Raw genomic sequence first — 21,877 nt, 5'->3', positions numbered from 1 at the left:
CACCGGTTTCAACTTCGTCCACTGGTTAGAACGTGGAGGAAGTTGAAATTGGGGCTGACCCAGACATGCCCCATTATTATTGGGTGGTTACTGGTTTATTTACGACTTTGCAAGATTGTTTTGGTTTCACCAAACACAACTTTGCGAGATTGGTTAGGTAAGAACGAGCGAATGGCAACTGCATCTCTAGCTCGAGAACAGACCCGCCAATTTATAATTATTGCATTTATGTATTCTCGTTCGCTCTCTCTCTCTCTCCATCTGAGTTAAGCTCAAGTTTGCAGGGAAGATTCAGCGATGGCGGTGGTTCAGAACAAGCAAATTATCTTCAAGCACTACATTGAGGGAATTCCTGTGGAGTCAGACATGGAACTAAAGGTCGGGAATATTAAGTTGGAGGTTCCGGAAGGGTCCGGGGCTTTTCTTGTGAAGAATCTCTATCTTTCCTGTGACCCTTATATGCGAGGAAGAATGAGGGATTTCAATGATTCCTACATTCCCCCTTTTGTTCCTGGGTCGGTAAGGACTGCCTCTTAGTGTTGATTGTTGTTCTGTTTGTTATACTTTAGTCTACTACCAGTTTTTAACATTCTGAAGTATTTCTTAGTCATCCTCGTATATTTTCAAATGGTAGTCTCTGTTTTTTTTTTTTTTCTAAAGATTTTGCTGCAAAATGTTTATTTCCTTTGTTACTTGTGATTCTTAGTCATCCTCGTATATTTTCAAATGGTAGTCTCTGTTTTTTTTTCTAAAGATTTTGCTGCAAAATGTTGGTATTTCCTTTGTTACTGGTGATGGGATTTGCTTGCTATTCCTAATTAGAAAATTATTTTGATCTATCTAAAGTGTAGTGTAAAAGCAATTACAATGTTTCTTATTTATTTGTTTATATTTCTTTTTAGCACCTTGTACGTATTCTGTTCTTGAAAAGATAGGTGTTACTTTGGTAGATATCTGTTGTGCTATTTTTAAAGAAGCTTCGCCAAGTTTTTGATAATCTTTTCATGGAAAAATTGGGTTTCCTCCCTATGATTTTGTTACAGATGTAAGTGAATTTATGAGTCTATCAAAATTTTGACTTCTTGAAATCTGTCTTACTTTGAATTTACTCTGACATTTTCTTTTATGGGTTTCTAGGGAGTTTTGTAACGTTTGTTTCATGCTTAGAGCACTCAAAGATATACTAATTTGTGCATGAATGAATGTACTTCATATTGAACAACTACCACGACATGTTGGCCGTAGCACTGGTTCTAGACATTGTACTGCATTCTCATATGCTTTGCTATTATTGGAACACGACTATCTAGTCTCAAAGTACTGCATTAGTATGAATAGGGATGGATACAGGAAGAACCGTTCCTTCTTTTTAACTTTCTCAGTTTTGTTAAGGATGAATCTCTAGATATGGTTACTTAACCATTTGTAGTCAAATGAAGGTCATTGAGGGGTTTGGCGTGTCGAGAGTTGTGGAGTCTGATAACCCAAATTTCAAGCCAGGCGATTTGATTTCAGGATTGACTGGTTGGGAAAAGTACAGCTTGATTACGAGGACTGCACAATTGAGAAAAATTCAGCAAGATGATATTCCTCTTTCATACCATGTGGGTCTTCTTGGTATGGTTGTTTTCTTCCTTCAACAGGCATTCACTTAAGTTCTTGGAGATTTCCTTTTAGTTATTATTAATGCACATGTACCCTTTCAGTGACCTACATATTTCACTTATCCTTCTCAATCTTTATATTCTTCATTCAACAATAGTCTTGCATGTGTCATGTGGCTTTTAACCATCAACTTGGTATGAGTGTAATATTGCCTATACAAGATTGCTTCGTACGTTTATTCCAGTCTGGCATCAAAAAGAAACATTTCTCATGTAGACACTTTTATTGAATCAAAGTCCAAATACTTAAAAATGAGATGAGACCATAGGAGGAGGGAATAGATGCTTAGAAATTTTGGCCTCAATCAACTACATTGTCTAACCTCCCTAGCCTGAGCATTTAAACCACCCTATTAGAGCAAACCAAGAAAAATTAAATGAAAAGGATGCAGAGGAAAAGAGGAAAGAGGAGAGAGAAATAAAATACTGCAAAAATCAAAATAAAATAGAAATAAAAAGGATGACTTCCAGCTTGTGGGAGGATCGTTTAGCTATCAAAAGGAGATTATACTAAACTTCCTTAGCCAAATTCTTAGAACACCTACCAAGGTTAACTTGAGAAGTGTAAGATAAACTACACATTTATCAAGTTTTAGGTATTTTTTTCTTGTCTAATATTATTGATACTTGAATATGTTGCTTGGGGAAACTCAATTTTGTAAGAAAGGAAGTCTTAGTATCTTCTTGAGTGGGGAGAAAAGCTATGCCGTCCTGGTGAAAGCTTTAAAATGAAGAGATAATGCCCCTTAATGTGACAATATGACATTGAGTTCCTTCTAGGAATTTCTTTTTGTTTAATATTTTACTTCAATGATTTTGCTTTTATGCAATTCTAAATTACAATTAAGAAAAAGATCTCTTATCCATTTCCCCTTTTTTGTGTTTCCAAACTTTAAGAAAACGTTGCACAGGCACATGTTTTGATTTAGAGGCTGCTGCACTTAATTATGAAGAAACACGTGGCAATATAAAAAGAACAAGAAAGTGAAGCAGTCACATGCCTGAATTTAGCTATTTGTCTTGTTTAAATTTTGCTTTAATGATTTCCTAGGTTGTTTCTTAGTCAGTTAATGATTTCTAGTTGATTATTACTGTTAGGAAGAGTCTTACAAGGAATATAGATAGTAGATAGCTTTTTTGGGTTTTCCTTGTTATTTTGGGATAGGGTTACTTTTGTAATTTCAGGGTTTTATTGGCTGGCGCCCTAAACAAAACCCCATAAGAACATTATTAGCTTCTCTTTAAGAAAACAAAGAGGATATTCAGTTGCTTCAAGCTTAAGAAAGCTGGTGGTTCTTTCTTAACACTGTTTTTCTTTCTTTCTAAATTTCTCGATCACTTTGGGTGATTTTTTCAGTAAAAATCACAAAAACAGATTTTCTAGACCTGTTCTCCTGGATATGGAGGCATTGGAGCATGAGTTTTCTCTCAATCATGGCCCACAATAAAGCTGCCAACAATGGATTTAAGATTCTCTCAGCATTAGAGTACAGCAGCAACAATTTGCATACTTTCAAGGTTTACAAGCTACTATTAGGTAGTTGACTGAAGCAATCACTAGGACCAATCTTCAGCTGCTTGCTATTACCAGCAAAAGGTAGTTGATCATGGGAACCAGTTTCAGCCACAAGTGGTGGTCCAGTCCCATGAACAACCATGTTTCCATGCCCTAGCAACAACCTTTTATTTTAGTGGTGAAGAGGAATATTTTGATAATTTTGAAGATGAAAATCAGGATATGGGAAAGCCCATTGATTTTAGACAGCCACCTAAGAAAAGAAATAATGGTGATAGGGATTACAAGATGAAGATTGAGATGCCAACATTCAATAGACAGTTGCATATTGAAGATTTCCTTGATTGGATTCGTGAGGTAGAGAAATTCATTGGTTTTGTAGAAACAACTAAAAATAAGGTGAAGTTGGTCTCTTAAAAGCTAAAAGAGGGAGCTGTTGCTTGGTGGGATCAAGTTCAAATGGAGAAAGTCTGATCTGGAACAACCTATTAGGACATGGCCAAGAATGAAGCAGTTACTTCAGGCTCAATTCCTTCCACGTGATTGTGACCAATACTTGTTCCAGTAATACCAGCATTGTGTGCAAAGTACACATGGGATTAGGGAGTATGCATCTAAGTTTTCCAGGCTATCAGTTTGTAATGAATTGGTTGAAATTCCATTACAAAAGGCTGCTTGATTCATTGAGGGTCACAAACCAATCATACAATAAAAGTTGCAGCCCAAGATGTGTGGGATTTGAATGATGCTATTTGTTTAGCTATCAAGACTGAAAGTCATCTTGAACAATACCCAATTAGAAAGTACTACTTGGATAAGACATTTAGGGTTGAGACTACTGTTGAGTAGGGGAAAGAAGTTGTTAAGACATACCAACATTCTCTCTTGAATGCTTCTAAGGCTAGAATGCCCATTGCCCCATTCCATAATACTCTCCAATGAAAGAACCAGCCTAGAGAGGAACCAAATCAGCCTCATTCACAACAAAATCAACCTGTCCAACATGGTAAGCAGCTTAAAAATAGCAACCCATATGCTTACCTTGTAGGGAATAACTGCAGTAAGTGTGGGGGAAGAGGTCACGCTTCTAGCTCTTGCCCACAACCATGTGTTGGATTCCCAGTGATGAAGCTTCTTCGAGGGAGCTCCTTCCTCCAGAAACAGAGTTATGAGAGAGAGAGAGAAGACGAAGAAGAAGAGAGAAACTAAGTTGGTTATGCTTTTTCTGCTCATTCAGTTCTACCCGTAGGCCTTATATAGGCTTTCCTCCTAATCAGCTCATCATGACCACGCGCTTATGCATGTGGGTGGTTAAGACGTGACTTGTGGTTGTAAATGAACCGCAAGGGAGGCTTGCAATGCTTTGCATGTGCCGCTCCTGCTGCTACATGTGCCTCACGACCTGCATGGGCCTGGTGACCCGATGGCGGATCACCTACCTGGGTTCTATCATCTCCCCCACCCTTAAGAATGACCTTGGCCTCAAGGTCAAGATGGGGAAACTGCTCCTACAACTTACTGAAGTCTTCCCAAGTGGCATCCTCTGTGGGCAGGTTCATCCACTGAACAAGAGCTTGCTTCACCACTTTGCGACCAACCTTTATTCAGTGGATATCTGAGATGACATTGGGCTCAACAATCAGCTGCCTTTCACTAGTAAACTCAGGTAATAGTGGCTTCACCAAGTCTGCATCTGTTCGACATGGCTTGAGGAGTGCGATATGAAATACTGGGTGGAGCTGGGCAGTACTCGGCAAGTCTAATTTGTAAGCTACTGCTCCCACTATCCCTGAGATGCGGAAGAGACCAAAGAAACGAGGTGAGAACTTCTGCCATGCTTGTTTTGCCAGAGATGACTGCCTATAAGGTTGTAGTTTTAGGTAGACTAAGTCCCCCACCCGGTACTCCACATCGCAATGTTTCTTATCATACTGCATCTTCATGTAATTCTAGGTTTTGAGTAAGTGGTTCTTGAGTGATTGCAGTGCTTTGTCCCTGGCTTCGAGTTGCTGTTCAACCTCTGCAACTAATGATGTGCCCTTCTCATAGGGTAACACGGAGGGTGGGTCCCTTCCATACAAGATCTTGAATGGGGTGGTCCCAGTAGAAACATGATAAGTGGTATTATACCAGAATTCCGCCCATGGAAGCCATTTTAGCCACTGGGTAGGCTTTTCTCCTGCGAAACACCTGAGGTAGGTCTCTAGACAGCGGTTAACCACTTTTGATTGCCCGTAAGTCTGCGGGTGGTAGCTGGTGGAATGGTAAGTGTGAGTACCTTGTGCCCAAAAGTATTCTTCCCAAAATCGGCTCACAAAGGTTGGGTCCCGATCTGTGATGATAGTTGTTGGAGTACCATGTAGCTTAGCCACTTCTCGAATGTAGACCTGAGCTACTTGAGATGCCGTGTAGGGGTGGGAAAGCGCAGCAAAGTGCGCATACTTGCTCAATCTATCCACAACAACCAGTATAACAGATTTCCCTCCAGACTTAGGCAACCCCGTGATAAAATCCATAATTACCTTGTCCCACACCTGATTTGGAATGGGTAAGGGCTGTAGCAACCCAGCTGGGGTTTGGGCCTGGTATTTCTAGGTCTGGCATACAAAGCAACTCGCAACAAAATCCTGCACCGCCTTCTTCATTCCCCACCAGTAGAAGTGTGCTGCTATGCGCTTATAAGTTCTGATCATCCCAGAATGACCTCCCTCTACTGTCTCATGGAACAACTTCAAGAGATCTATGTGAAAAGCCGATTTGGGTGCTATCACTAGCTGCCCTTTGTAGAACAAGTCTGAACCCACTAGGGAGTACCCTGCCACTCGGCTTGCCCCTGATCCCAATTGTTCTCGATGAGATCAAGCAAGGGGTGGAGAGGTCTGTAAACTGTCAAAGAGTTCATTTCTTCTCTTCTGGATAGAGCATCAGCAGCTGCATTGGATGGGCCAGGTTTGTATTCAATGGTAAAACCAAAGCCCATTAACTTGCTGGCCCACTTCTGTTGTTCAAGGTTAAGAATCCTTTGTTCCATTAAATGTTTGAGACTCCTCTGATCAGTCCTGACTGTGAATTTTTGCCCCAACAAATAAGCTCTCCACTTGTGCACCGAGAGCACCAAGGCCATCAACTCTTTGTCATAAGTAGACTTTAATTGGGCTTGGGCTGATAAGAACTTACTAAAATAAGCAATAGGGTATCCCTCTTGCATCAAGACTGCACCAATTCCTCTGCCCGATGCATCACACTCCACAAATTGCTTGGAAAAGTCAGGTAAGGTCAGGGTAGGTGGTGTCGCCATCGCCTTCTTGAGGGATTCAAATGCTACCTCCGCTTGTTCTGACCAAGTAAAGGCATCCTTCTTCAACAGAGCTATAAGAGGGGCGGCTAGGGAGGCATAACCTTTTATGAACCTTCTGTAGTAGCCGGTGAAACCCAGAAAACCCCGCAAACTCTTGATGGTCTTGGGTCGAGCCCACTGAGTCATTGCCACAATTTCCTCAGGATCAGTCATTACAGTCCCACGTGAAATTAAGTGCCCCAAATACTGAATCTGTGTTTGGCCGAAAGTGCACTTGGAAGGCTTGGTGAATAATTGATATCACCGGAGAATCCCGAGGGTTAACTCCAAATGTTTTAAATGAGAAGCCCAATCACTACTATAGACCAAGATATCATCAAAGAACACCGAGATAAAGCGCTTGAGGTAGGGCCAGAAGATATCATTCACGAGGCTCTGAAAAGTGGAGGGTGCATTAGTCAACCCAAAAGGCGTGACCAGAAATTCATAGTGGCCATCATGGGTTCTGAAGGCTGTTTTGTGGATGTCTTCTGGATGGACCCGGATCTGATGGTAGTCGGATCATAGGTCCAATTTGGAAAAATAAATAGCATGCTTCAACTCATCAAATAGCTCATCTATTAATAGAATGGGAAATCTGTCCCTCATAGTGATGCTATTGAGGGCCCGATAATCAACACAGAAACGCCACGTTCCATCCTTCTTGACGAGAAGGGAGAAGAATAGGGATTGTGGCTCGGTTGTATCAGTTGCTTGGACAACAATTCTATGACTATTTTGTCAATTTCAGCCCACTGAACATGTGGGTATCTGTAAGGCTTGACATTGGTGGGTTGGGCCCCCGGCTGAATAGGAATGTGGTGATCTTGATTGCGTACAGGTTGTAGGCCGTTTGGTTCTCCAAAGACATCTTGATATGCTGCTAGGAGCTGTTGTAAAATGGGATCTTTTGTCACCTTGTAGGTTCCGTTGTCACAATAAACATTGGGCCCTATGCCCAACGAAGCTAGATAGACCAGGGTTGTTGCATTGGAGTGAAGGCTGTAATTGACAACATGCCGCGCTGAACAGGCTGCTGGTTCAGTTGGTCCAATCCCCTTTAAATGACATTGCTTCCCATTCATCCAGAGATCCATAGTCAGGAGGGTCCAATCACATACTGTTGGCCCGAGGAGTTTAAGCCATTGGATCCCCAAGACTAAGTCATCCCCACTGAAATCCAAGGGATACAGGTCCATGCTGAACACATGGCCCTGAATTCCAAGGCCCACGGCCTTGCACAGCCCATCACAAGGTATCTGCTGTCCATTAGTTGCCTTAACAACAAAGAGAGTAACCGCCTGTACCTCTAGGCCCATTTGTCGAGCCAGGTCTGAAGTGATAAAGTTAAGGGAACTCCCACTATCAATTAAGATGAACACCATGCACTCTCATAGTCTCAGTGGAGTGGAGCCCAGTTAGGGTGTGGAGTGAGATCTCTGGGTTTTCTTCGACGGAATCTTCCGCCTTGTCAGGGACCATGGGTCCGGTATCCACATCTTCATTCTCAACTGAGCTATCAATAATTTGAACAAGGAACATCTGCTGGGCCTTGCACTTATGTCTCAGAGAAAATTTCTCCTCACAATTATAGCACAAGCCTTTTTCCCGACAGGCCTGCATCTTGGCCCAGGTGAGTTTTCTCACAGTGGGGGCCGGCGGGGGGTTTGGTTGAGCCGGGGTTAGCTCGGTTTTAGATGTCAAGGGTTTGGGAACCGGCCCGGCCTGAGAATTCCCGGCCGTGGGTTCCTCTGAGCCCGGGCTAATTTGTCTTCATGCAAATGGGCTAGGCTCACCATGGCCAGCATAATAGGGGGTTGTAGGGCTTTCACTTCCAATCTAATCTCTTCCCTCAAGCCACCAATAAAGTAGCCAGTGAGAGCATGTTCCGGCCATCCATGCACTCTCATGGCTAGTTGTTCGAATTCAACCTGATATTCTCAAACGGAGCCAGTTTGTCTTACTCTAGATAAAGCTTTGTCAAAATTTTCGAAGCTAGAAGGATCAAACCGTATTTGCAAGGCCTCCACAAAGTCTAACCAAGACAATTGTGGGTGTGAACGGCGGTACCATTGGTACCAGAGACTAGCCTCTCCATCAAGATGGATGGAGGCAATCTGAACTCTCTGACCGGCCGGAATTTCATGGAAATCAAAATATCGTTCTGCGCAATAGATCCAAGGAGAAGGATCGTCACCTGAATACGTGGGAAATACTAGTTTGGGGCTGTGGAGGTTGAAAGTGCTGCTCAGCTGAAGAGCACCGCTGCTCGATCCCTCTTGGTCTACCTCCTTGTTGAGCTGGGATGACATTCGCTCGAGCTGAGATACTACCGCAGAGAGAGCGTCCTTCATGCTTCTCAGTTCACCCTCCATCCGGTCAATCCTGTCTTCTTGTGACTGGTTGCGAGTTGTGGGCATGGCGGATCAGGGGCTCTGATACCAATTGTTGGATTCCCAGTGATGAAGCTTCTTCAAGGGAGCTCCTTCCTCTAGAAACAGAGTTACGAGAGAGAGAGAGGGAGAGGAAGAGAGAGAGAGAGAGTGAGAGAGAGAGAGAGAGAGAAGACGAAGAAGAGAGAAACTAAGTTGGTTATGCTTTTTCTGCTCATTCAGTTCTACCCATAGGCCTTATATAGGCTTTCCTCCTAATCAGCTCATCATGACCACACGCTTATGCATGCAGGTGGTTAAGACATGGCTTGCGGTTGTAAATGAATTGCAGGGGAGGCTTGCAATGCTTTGCATGTGCCGCTCCTGCTGCTGCATGTGCCTCATGGCCCGCATGGGCCTGGGCCTGGTGACCCGATGGCGGATTACCTACCTGGGTTCTATCACCATGTACTGGAGGAGTAAATATGATTGAACAGGTTGAAGACAGACTATATTTTTAAACTTAGAATGAAGATCCTATTGTTGATAATGAAATGGTATTAGGAGATGATGCTCATTAGGCTTTTGTAGAAGACGAGAGAACTTTTGTTGTGGTCAAGCATATCCTTTATGCAGCTAAGCAACCAATACTTGACACACAAGAAAAGAAAGTTTTCAAGACATGATGTAGAGTAAAAAATATAGTGTGTGACATAACCATTGATAGTGGAGAAAAAGCAAATGTCATTGCCAAATCAATCAAAGAGCAGTTGGGCCTACCAATTAGACCCAACAGTGCAAGGTGGCCTTCTCTTTATACATGTTGGTGAATTACTATTTGATGTTATGGATATTGATGTTAGCCACATTATTTTGGGAAGACCTTGGCAATTCTATTATGATGTCAGTCATAGGGGTAGAGATAATTTTTATATTTTAACTAAAGATAAACAAAAGATTTTGGACCTTTGGGAATGAACGGCCTAAAGCATCTCAAGTGGAGGGGCGTACCCTTCTTCTTACTCAAAGATTCCTGGATAATCAAAGGAGATGGGCAAATTTATGCTATTGTAGCCAAGGGTAAAGGTCCTTCACTCACTGGTGTACCCAATACCATGAAATCATTATTTGAAGAATATAGTAGTATTTTCCCTTAGGAGCTACCTGATGGATTACTTCCTATCGAGGGAAACACAATATGCTTTAGACTTGATTCTGAGGCTATTTTTCCAAAATCAGCTTTATTGCCAACCTTAAGAAGTGCAGTTTTATGACCAAACAGCTTGTGTTTTTTGGGTATGTGGTTAGTGGTTCAGGCATTACGGTTGATGTGGGAAAGGTTAGGGCTATTAGAGACTGGACCACACCTAAAATGTACATGAGGTGCAGCGTTTCCATGGTTTGGCTACTTTCCGTAGGTGATTTGTACAACATTTCAGCAACATAGTCAGTCCTATCTCAAATTGCTTAAAAGAGGGGCAGTTTCAGTGGACACTGGAGGCAGACGAGGCATTCCAATTGATGAAGGAGAAACTAACCAAATCTCCTGTACTTGCTTTGTGCAACTTTGATTTATTTGTGGTGGAATGTTATGCTTCTATGACTTATAGATTTTGTACTATCTCAGGAGAATTGACATGTGGTCTTCTATAGTGAAAAGTAATGAAGCAAGAAAGAAATGGTCTACTATGAGCAAGAGCTATACACATTAGTGTAGGCTTTGAAGCATTATTTGGTCCAAAATGGAGTTTGTATTATATACAAATCATCAAGTTTTGAACTTGTTTGTTAGAAGGTTATGGTTTAAAGTGTGGACATTTTTGGGCTTCATGCTTGCTTTCTAAACTCTATAGTGGAGCTTTTAACTTGTTGGCAGTTGAAGGGTTTGAGCAAAAAAAGAAAGTAGTATGGAGACTGCTGCCTTTGGCAATTATTTGGACTGTATGGATGGAAAGAAATGCCAGAACTTTTGAAGATATTGAGAGAATAGAAGAGGCAATAGTAAAGGAATTGTGAGGTAGAGTTCATTCTTGGGTTGCAGTGCACATATGTTTTACAAATATATCATACAGCTGTTTTTTGAATGCTCTTAATCAATTATTTTTGTATAGGTGGAGGTAGTAATGTCACAACTCCTTGTTGTGTGGGTGTGGGGATGTCCATCACCCCTGTTAGGAATGATTAGCAGCTACTCCAATAGTTCCAATGGGCAGACCACATTGAAAATGGGGCCTCATGATTATACTATGTCAGTGCAATACTGCCAAGCAATTCACTGTCAGATCCAATTGGATTGGATTATGGTTTGGATATTATAAGCTGGAGCGTAAATCTGGAAAGAATTTTCTTGAAGAAATGACACTGAATCTAGCTCTTCATTTACAAATTGGACCGCTAGTTCTAATTTGTATACTCTTGAGTTTCACCGTTATCTCAGTTTTTCTCAAATTCAAATTAGTTGTAAGTTTTATAATCATAGGAAGCCTTGTACAACTGGATCTCACAGTAGGAAGTGCCATTGTCTTGCCGACATCGAGAACCTTAGTAAGCATAATTAGAGAAAAAATACAAAACAATTAACACTTGTACTTAATCAAAAGAACTAGAAAAGATTAGTTGTAGCATGTTTGTTCGTTTTGTGTTACTTTTGTGAACAACCTAGAGGATGTGTATAAATTAGCAGGAACCTTCGTCCTTATTGAAATAGCCAACTATATAAAATTGAAACCTTAGAAGGGGGCTACATTTTCTCTGCAATCTATTCAGAGTTTTATTCCAATAACAAAAATAATTTATGCAAAGTTGCTTCAAGCCTTCTACAGTTTTCCTTTAATTCCCAAAAGTAGTTTATATATTTAATTAGGTTTGTACATAGGAGAAGTTAAATAAATGATTGTATATAAATGTGACAAATGGTGCTGAAATATGAATACAAAAATAAAAACTCTTAAGAAGTTTGTAATATCTATTGACTTGTTTTTTTCATGTAAACCATTTCCATTGTTTTGTTTTATTTTTATCATCTGGTTTCCTGTGTAGTTATGTCACTAATAATTTCTTTTAGTGCAGGTATGCCAGGTTTTACAGCTTATGCAGGATTTTATGAGGTCTGCTCCCCTAAGAAAGGAGATTATGTTTTTGTTTCAGCTGCCTCTGGAGCAGTTGGTCAACTTGTTGGTCAACTTGCCAAGTTATATGGTTGTTATGTGGTTGGAAGTGCTGGCACAAGCCAAAAGGTGAGTTTTCCTTCAGTATTGCATGTATTCTTTCTTTGTTTTCCCCCCCCTAAGAATTACATTGACTGGTAAATATATCGAACAGAGCGGATGTCTTGCTTTTTTTTTATTTTTTACTGATGAAAAAGAAAAACTTACATGGAAAATTATAGGTTGATCTTCTTAAGAACAAGCTAGGATTTGATGAAGCTTTCAATTACAAAGAAGAGCCAGACCTAAATGCAGCTTTAAGAAGGTTTGTATTCAGTAGTGAAATTTTGAGAAAATAACTCTTCTTATATCATGAATTTGGTGGGATCATGGGATGCAAAAGAAGGATCATTACTTCAAATAATGTTTAAAAACTTAGAATTTGGTTTTAAATAGAATTTAGAAACTTGAACTTGGCTTAGGAATGCCAAGACTTGGAGCCCAGATTCCCAGACAAGTTTGTTGCATGTCCATAGGGGAACTTTTGTCATATTCTGAATAAAGGTAATTACCTAATGCTGGCCCTGACTATCTAGGGTCTTCTCATATTCTAGTTGTCTTAATTCTTTGTTTTGGATTATTTTTTTTGATAAATATTTTTTTGGATGAATGCTTTGTTGAATCAATTGTTCAAGCTTTTAAATTTTTAGCTTCCCCCCCCACCTATTTCAGATCCTTGGATTAAGTTTCAGTGATCCATCAGGGAATCACTAATGTGTATTCACCATTCTGGTTTTGGCTAAATTTTATTGTTCATTTTTATTTATGCAATTATTAAGGGAAGATAGTACTTTTGCATATTACATTGGCATGTGAGGATCATGAATTTCGTTTTTCCCCCTTTTTCCTTGGATAGTCAACAAGGTAATATTAGTGGTAATTAAATTTAAGAGTAGTACAAAGGATCAAGATAGGGTTCCTGCCAAGGAGTTTATGCATCAAAATGAATATATATAGTTATGAAGAATACTTGAACCATCAAAATAAGCCACATAGTACCTCGTCATCTCATCCAAATTTTTGATTAATACCAATTCTTTGCAACCCATAAATTCTGTCAAGACCAATATGCAATATCTGGTGTACAAGCAGTTGTCTCTACAAATCATTGGAAGTGGTCTAGCTTCTTCTGAGAAAATATCTCTTATTTCTTTCCTTTCAAATCCCCCAGAAAGCAACATGGTGGTAATCCTCCATGGAAGTTGTTATAATGCAATAATAGGGGGATCTTCCCATCAATTTGGTGCATGAAGAATATGGAGTTCCAAATATGTGATTTTATCCTACATTCAGTTAAAAAAGTGGCTGCAATCTTCACTTGTCATGCTCATGCATGCACTTTCTTTATTCCTCCTGTAACATGTGGCATGACCAAAATCGATTTCTTATTGTTGGTTTAAAATGCAATTGTAACAAGTAGAACATAGATTGTAAAGTTAAGCAAGAAAATCCTTTCTACTAAATCATGGCAAAGTATTTACTAGGTTCTAACTCCAGGATCCCTTTGCTTGGACAAATTATCTCAGTGTGTCCAAGTGACCACCAAAGCTATTACTTTTATTAACTCAATAGTTGCTTAAGTAGTTAATTATCAGCATCCCTCTAATTTGAGATTGGCATAGTAGGGATTTCATTGCCAAGTTGCCAAGGATATAGAATCATTTTTTTTAGCATTCTCTTCATTCTGGATGCTTAAGCTACAAACTATCTTTATCATGATTGAATTCATATTGTTGCCTACTCATCTCTGACTGGACAGATACTTTCCGCAAGGGATTGACATCTACTTTGACAATGTTGGTGGGCCTATGCTTGATGCAGTCCTTCTTAACATGAGACCTCATGGCCGGATAGCAATCTGTGGGATGGTGTCACAACAAAGCCTCTCTCAAACTGAGGGAATTCACAACTTGTTCATGCTCATAGCAAAGCGCATAAGAATGCAGGGGTTTCTGCAGAGCGACTATTTGCATTTGTTCCCACGTTTCTTGGAGCTCATCATCAGTTACTACAAACAAGGAAAGATTGTCTACATAGAAGACATGAATGAAGGCCTAGAAAGTGCTCCAGCTTCCCTTGTTGGCCTCTTTTCTGGCAAAAATGTTGGTAAACAGGTCATTTGTGTTGCTCGTGAATGATTATCCTGGAAATTTGCTTATTTGACATCTTGCTTTTTTTTTCTGTCTTGATTCATCAAAAACGGTCCATTATCAGCTGATGGAAGATATTACATTCTTCCAAGTTTATATCCTTCAGCTTCCTCAACAAAATAGGAGAATTTATTAGAGAATTCAGAGATACAGTATCATGCATTTTCATCACAAACAAGAAACAAGAAAATCAGCATTTTCTGTTGCCTTAATTCAAGTGTATTTCGATCAGCAGGAAATGCGTGCTAAATTTCTGTATCTTAATAGATAGACCTGTAGCTTTGTAAAAGAACATTTGAGCTTTTAGACATCAGCCATTTGATAATGGCTGAAGTTTCTGAACTGAACAACTTGTTATTTTGTCATTTAGTGGACAAAATATTCAGTTTTAGCCATTAAGGTTAGAAAAAAACAAGCTTTCCAGGTCAGCCACTTAAGCTGATATCAAAGAGCCCTTGTAATGTTGAATTTCATTATCTTTGGCAGGGAGAATTCAATTAGGAATTCCAACTGGCTCAACCATTAAATTCTGTTGTGTAAATTTCATTACATCTACCCTTGTAATGTTCATACGATTGTCAGCAATCTCCTATGATTTCTCATTTCTGGCGTCAGTGAATTGCTTGACAAGTGGATCATTTGGTCAATAGCATAGAATTGGTCATAGTTAACAGTCATTTCACTTGGATTTTAGGTTCATTTTCCACCAAATTGCTTGCCTGTAAAAAACCATTGACTTGATCAACAACATGGTGACCTAGCTAATCAAACTATTGAATCATTTGATTTGTTTAGTAGGGTGATGGAATAGACATTAATTTTCTCTTTTCATATTTTTTGTATTCCATTTCCATCATTTAACAAACATGAAAGTAGTTTCATTGCTAAGACAGTTTTAAATTTTGTATTCCTTTTTTATCATTAATAAAATTTTGTTCTTATTTATCATACTTAAAAACCGATTTCGTTTCCAAGTTTATTTTCAATATACAAGTTTTTATACTATTAAAATTTTTATTCATGAAACTTAATTATGAGAAACAAAAATACATTAAATATAAATCAATGACAGAGAGTGGAAGTTAATCTTAAATATGAGATTTAATGAGAATGGAATGAAATAAAAAATTGTATTCAATTTACAATTCATATCTTTATATATACATAGGGAGAGAGAGAGAGGGGTATTTTACGTCAATAAAAAGTCTAAAAGCCTTAGAGATCTATTGTCACTTGTTATAGATTTCAAGTAAATTGTAATTCATCTACAAATCAACATGTAGCTCCAAGTGTCTAGAGTACGTAGTTAAATTTGTCCAACTAAATACTCTATACAATTACAATTACAATTCAGTAAATTCTGTGATTTATAGATGTCTATTTAGACATGTAAGTAATCAAAACAATATATATATATATATATATATATATATATATATATATATATATATATATATATATAAACATGTTGTGTAGTTATTTAAGATGCATAAAAGAATTTCATTTATGTCCTCTTATACAATTCAGTAAGAACTAAGAAGTTAACAATGGAGGGCTCAATTTTTCCTATTTTGAAATCATTTTAAACAATCAACAAAATACTTGATTTTCCCTTAAATTCAAATACAAAAGCATTAACATAAAGAGGAAAATACTTCTTATATATTTTCTAGAAATTTCAGGGGGTCTTAATGATTTTCCCAATAATAAAAGTCACTAATTTGTAAAGCCTTTTCTTAACATGTCCTACAATTGCTCCCTTGCCTTCTCTTGGGCCTCAAAAGAATTGAATTTGAATTTTATCAATCTTTTTTAGGGAATGTTTATTTGAACAACATTTGAAATAGATGAATTACATTTTTTTTTTCTTTTTTGGTTCCATGGGGTTACACAATAGGGGTAGCCCATCTCCTCTACCCATAACCCCCCAACCTAGGTGCAGGTGGGATTTGATTCCAAGTCTCTCAGCTACAACCACCAAGAGATAGGGGTGAGCATTCAGTTTATTCAGTTAAAAACCGAACCAAATAAACTGAAATTTTAAAAACCGAAAGCAAAATCAAAATAGCCGAAACCAAAATTTTCGGTTCGGTTTTTGGTTATTTCGGTTAAAACCAAATTTTAATAATATATACTTTATTATATATATAATAATATATATTATATATTATATACTATAAAATATATATTATGAAATCAAATTTTAGTATATTATATGTTACATATTAATATACTATATACTACATATTATATATTATATACTACATATAATAATAAAAAGTTTGGTTAATTTGATTAACCGAAATTCTAATTCCAAAATCCAAAAACCGAAATAACCAAAAATCGAAATAACTAAACCAATTTAACTAAAAACCAAAAAAACCAAAACTGAAATTTTCGGTTTGATTATTCAGTTTTAACTAAATAATGCTCACTCCTACCAAGAGACCTTACCAACTGGCTAGTTGGCACCTAGTTAATAGAAGAACCACATTCAAAACTTATTTGATAAGGATAGCTCTTTCATCTTTAAAAGGAGTTTTCAATTTCCAACCCTAACTTTTCTTCTTAATTTTAGTTGTGATGTTATTCAGAGACTTCTTATCAATTATGCCTTGAATAATTGGAGGACCCAAATATGGGATGCTCATAATCTTAGAAATCAATTTTTAAGGCCTATATGGCAATTTTTTTAGAAAAAAATGACTTTTTGAAATGGATATTTCGGATGAGACCTTATAAAACATCTTGAGATTGGGTAGAAACTACTTATAAACCAATGGAAAAACTAACAAAAAAACTACTATTTTAAAAACTAGATCACATCGAATGATTAGATTGTTCAACCTAGGAACTGGTCATAGTTTTGGGTCCAATTTTGGGTTGGACCACTTTTTATGAAAAAAAAAATATTGACTTTGTCAAAATCCATTGACTTGGGTAGTCAAACCGTTAAAGTGTTTGACAAGGGCAGTGGTTTGCAGGTTTTTGGTCAATTAATGTCTCTCTCTCTTCCTCCTTACCCCCTATTCTATTCTACTATTTTAATACACTTTCTCTTTGTCACCTTTCACTTCTCACATCTCACCTTTTATCTCTCCCCCTAGTCCCCTATCTCCTAGTATTAATGTGCCAGCATAGGCTTTTAAGTTTTAAATGTTGATTTTAATGGAATGGCAAGAATAAAAATTATAAATTATAATATGAATATAATATGAGCATTATGGGGTTTATTTCTTAAAAATTTAATGTTGTGGGTCGAACTATTCGACCCAAATGGTTGAACCACTAACCCAAAAACCGATGGTCAAAGTGGTTCCATTTCTGGGTCAATTTTTAAAACCTTGCCAAAAACCGTAGTCAAAAATGTGGAGCCACACCCAAAACCCACATTTTAAAATCATTAAATAGTGACAATTGGACCTACTTTAAAGATGATCAAATAGCAAAGATTTTGTTCAATATTAATTAAAAGAGAGAAATACATCTAGCTAAAACTCCATTAAATTTCAGTTACAATTCATTATTAAATAAAAGAGAGATAAATATATCCCTAATTAAACACTCCATGAAATTTCAGTTATAATTTATTTATGTAACTCATTTAAAATAATAAACAAAATATTAAATTTGTCTTCAAATTCAAATATGAAAACATTAACACAAAGGGGCAAAATTTGTCCAACTAAGATTCCATAAATTTTTAGGGGCTATTGGTGCTTTTTAAAGTAGTATAGATATTCAAAAAGAAAAGTTGTACTAGAATTGAAAGAATGATCAACACTTCAGAGAGGTGAATCTTACTTGGATATAATCGTTGACATGACCATCTTTGTTGGGGGATGTTAGAAATAATCCTCTAAATCTTACTTGCATATCTTAATAAATAGTTCTCTAAACACTTCATGTTTCCAGAACTTTCAGTTATCTCTACATAACAGTTTCAATCACTTCATTTTGTTTACCTTTAAATTTCGATAAAAGTTCGGTTTGTTTGAGTTAGAGTTCCAAGACTAGCTACATGAGTTAGTAGATGTTGCATTGGAGTGGTGAATAAGATATTTGTGTTTTTTTAAGTACAAGTAGAATGGCCCGTGTGGTACACAGGAAATTTGAACCAATGAATGATGCCACAACCGGGTATAGATCTTAACAAAGTCGGGTGCAACAAAAGGGAAAACAACTGCTATGTAAATGAAAAATGCGACAATTATGTGATATAATTTCCTTTAAAAGAAAGTAGTAAACAAAAAATAAACAAAAAGAATCTTTAATTTAAATTTAAGATCAAACAAAATCTTGAATGGAATTGATTTAATTTGATAGATAATTCAACTAATGAAAATATACTCATGATAAATAGAAGACTATTGATCCTACAATTTTTATGGAGGAAGCACTCCAGATTTCTCATTTATAAGAAACTACCCATTTAGGAGGATAGCAAATGCTACAAAGTAGTTAATCAAAGAGTATTTGAATAATTGGAAGGCCAGCTGACTGTGGTTGATGTGGCATGCGTGCTCTTTCTTAGGCTATCATATGCTTGAAAAAGACATAAACATCATGTTAGTTGAAGTTGGGCTGGGTGTTTATGATTTTTTGATCCAAGAATATCAAGAAAATGATGACAGGCCATCATTAAGCATCATACCTAGGTGTGTTGACTCTAAAGAAGCTCTACACATGTTGCTTGGAGTTGTAATTAGGAACTTAGGCTGAAAAGTGGATAAACCAAGTAGGTTAGGCTAAGTATTGCAGAAATCTCTTATTTAGGAAGCATCTTAGGCATTTGGAAGTTCACAAACTTAAGCAGCTTAATGTTCCACCATGTTGTGTTGCTGAATGGATAAATTTTGATAATTTTTTAAAGTTATTTAGTTAGCTTAATGTAGTTTTTTAGTCATTGAATATTGATGCTATTCTTTGGTCTTATATAATCAATATTGATGCTATGCCCTGCAAGGAATCTTTAGATAGCTTGAGTACATCTTCAACTGTTGCCCTGTGATGATGCCATGGTTATTGCAAACATTGATTCCTCAAACCAATATAGAATTGTACAAGTCTTGAAGTGCCCAAATAAATTTCATATCTGATTTTTTTGAAGCATTTTGATTAATAGAATTTGAGATCCTTTTCTTAGTTTGTCTTTGATCAAATTTAAAAATATGTAGACTTTCTTCTTAATTTTCAACAGAAATTGGTTCAGTTATTTCAGCAATTATCAAACCACCTCTAAATTGGTTTGAAACATACTTGATTCTGGAAAATGATCTATTTAACCAATGTAATTATGTTGCCACACCTTTTAACTATCAATGCATTTAAAACAAAAATGTTTTAGCATTTCATAATAAATGTTGACAAGTGATGCTAAGGCAATCATCAAAATGTTCATTTTGTTTGGTTTTTAGCATCTAAATCATCCAAACTACACCATGGGATCCCAAAAGCAACAACACAAAGTCCTAATACATGTCTGAGAACCAACTATTTGAAAACTACAAGAGAAATAAAGTATGGATTGAGATCACGAAAACACACCTTCGGTTAAAGAGGATTGTTCGAGCTCATATAATTTGGAGTTGATAGCAAGCACCTATCATACACACACACAAAGTCCTATTAAATTAGATATCAAGGAAAAAATGCGAAAAGGATAAATGGGTTCAAACTTTAAATTCTATAAGGTACCTTGCTGTTCTAGAAAAGGGTTTGAAATCTCATAATTTTCATATTTTCACAAGAGAAAAAAAAAAGAAAGATAAGAAATTTGACTTATAGTGGAAAAAAATCAAAATACATGTTAAACCGTAAAATCTTATTCATGATTCAATATTCTATTGATAAACCAAAACAAAAAAGTTAATTTAATTTAATAAGAAAAAATAGCAACAAAAAACACAAAATAGAAAATCTATATATTTATAAAATCTAATTAAAATCAATAAAATAATGTAGTTACATTCAAGAAAAAAACAAATGTTAGAAATGAGCACTGAGATGGGGAAAAGGATGATGCTATTGAGAAGTATTCCGACATGCATTTTGGTTCAATTTTTTTCTCATTAGTGCAATAATTCTGATTATCTTCGAAATCCAACAAACTAAACACTTGGATTGAAATGGGTTTATAATTGAGGTTATTTTCATGTTTCAAGTAGAAAGAGCAATTGTATGAAACAACTTTGGGTGCTTCCTTTCATTTTTGAAAATACAAACTCAAAATTGAAGCACATTCCAAATTAAAGAATGACCATAAATGTGATCCTAATTGGAGAAAGGAGGAAATATACCAAGGTTTGCAAGGTGGGATCTATAGCTTGCATGCAGGTTCACAAGAATTCGTGAATGTTCTGATGAACAACAAGATCCTGATGGCTTTGGTTTTTACCGGTCCAAGAAAGACACTTGAGTTTGCAATTGGAGCTATTGGGATTGAAGGATTTTTCAATGTGATTGTCACAGCAGAGGATGTACATAGGGGGGAGCCTAATCCTGAAATGTTCATGTATGCAGCTTAGCTTCTCAACTTCATACTAGATGTTGCAAGCAAACATCCCTTGTATGAACTTCGAACTGCAAACATGGTTGTGAGGTACCTTGATGAACTCTTTGTGGTTGACCTGAAGAACCTAGCTGATATTGAATTAGCTAAATTTGGGTTTGGAGAAGAAGAGATAGAGATGGAAGAAGAAGATGATGACCCTTATCCAGTGGCAGTTGATGATTTGTGGTAAATCTTGCAAATGTGTACAATTAGGTCTTTGTGCTTCATCTATTTCTTTATGATGGTCACAACTTGGGCCTTAAGTCTCTCTCAACTATGTATATAGGCTTTATAGTGGATAAAGTTAGGAAAAAGGAAAAAGAAAGAAAAATGGAAAGTGGGTGGTGTGCATTGGACTACCCTTACTATTGTTATGCATGTAACATATGTGCAATATGTTTGTTTCAACTCAAACTCTAAATGTGTTATTACCATATGTTCTGTTCTAGATGAAATTTATATTATAATAGTGCTCATAACTTGGATAATTGCTAATGAAATTGTTTAAGTGGAAATATCTTCATTTGATTTTTCATTATTCCTCTCTAGATGTTTGTCTGGTTGTTGCAAAACAGGCATTCTTCCACTGCATATCACTTTCCAGTTATCTACATGCCACTCTTGAGTTTGCAAACCTTACAAACCAATCATAATATTTTATGTTAGTCATAAATTAAAATCTAAGGATTGATCCTAGATGGAATGAAAATAATAATTTTTTGTAGTGATCTTTTGATTTAAGTGTTAGCATTTCCATATTTCTTCATTCAAAGTGAATTCAATATTTATAAAGAAACTATAGAATTGATCCTAAAATTAATTACTTGGCATAAAAAAGGTGGTTTGACTAACTATTCGTAGTTGAGAAGAATTACTTAATTAGTCAAATGGAGATGCATAAACATTTACTTGAACTTTGGCATGCCAAGGTGGAGAAACTGCTTTTATAGTAGTTTGAAACATCATCTATAAGTTGGAAACTTTCTTGCTTCTCAACTTAGCAACCTTATGTCGAACCCGATTTGCCACACAGGAACACCAACAAAAATTGGGAATTCTTCCTAGACATAGTAGTTCAA

General features: G+C 37.0%; 1 protein-coding gene across 3 annotated transcripts; it reads left to right on the top strand.

Annotated features, from left to right (window-relative positions):
- On the top strand, nt 1–14,587 carry LOC104586796 (2-alkenal reductase (NADP(+)-dependent)). 3 transcript variants are annotated; one of them, XM_010244148.3, is made up of 6 exons: nt 2–157; nt 285–519; nt 1,440–1,617; nt 11,959–12,125; nt 12,278–12,360; nt 13,855–14,587. In XM_010244148.3, the coding sequence occupies exons 1-6, from the start codon at nt 66–68 to the stop codon at nt 14,231–14,233; spliced, it is 1,134 nt and encodes a 377-aa protein (XP_010242450.1). In that variant the 5' UTR covers nt 2–65; the 3' UTR covers nt 14,234–14,587. The 3 variants fall into 3 exon arrangements, with proteins under 3 accessions (XP_088752486.1, XP_010242450.1, XP_010242451.1); XM_088896360.1 differs by lacking the exon at nt 12,278–12,360 and having other exon boundaries at nt 1–157; nt 1,440–1,604; XM_010244149.2 differs by lacking the exon at nt 2–157 and having other exon boundaries at nt 164–519.
- Nucleotides 14,588–21,877: the final 7,290 nt, after the last annotated feature.

The sequence above is a fragment of the Nelumbo nucifera genome, chromosome 1 (assembly GCF_055504915.1).
Source record: "Nelumbo nucifera cultivar China Antique chromosome 1, China Antique-T2T, whole genome shotgun sequence".
Lineage (NCBI taxonomy): Eukaryota > Viridiplantae > Streptophyta > Magnoliopsida > Proteales > Nelumbonaceae > Nelumbo > Nelumbo nucifera.
This window is presented reverse-complemented; position numbering and strand designations above follow the sequence as displayed.

Excerpts from the sequence above, each read along its gene's own strand:
- LOC104586796 (XM_010244148.3), top strand. The coding sequence starts at position 66 with ATGCCCCATTATTATTGGGTGGTTACTGGTTTATTTACGACTTTGCAA. Across the intron at positions 1,618-11,958 it reads ATACCATGTGGGTCTTCTTG|GTATGCCAGGTTTTACAGCT; the intron begins GTATGGTTGTTT and ends CTTTTAGTGCAG. Across the intron at positions 12,126-12,277 it reads GTGCTGGCACAAGCCAAAAG|GTTGATCTTCTTAAGAACAA; the intron begins GTGAGTTTTCCT and ends GGAAAATTATAG.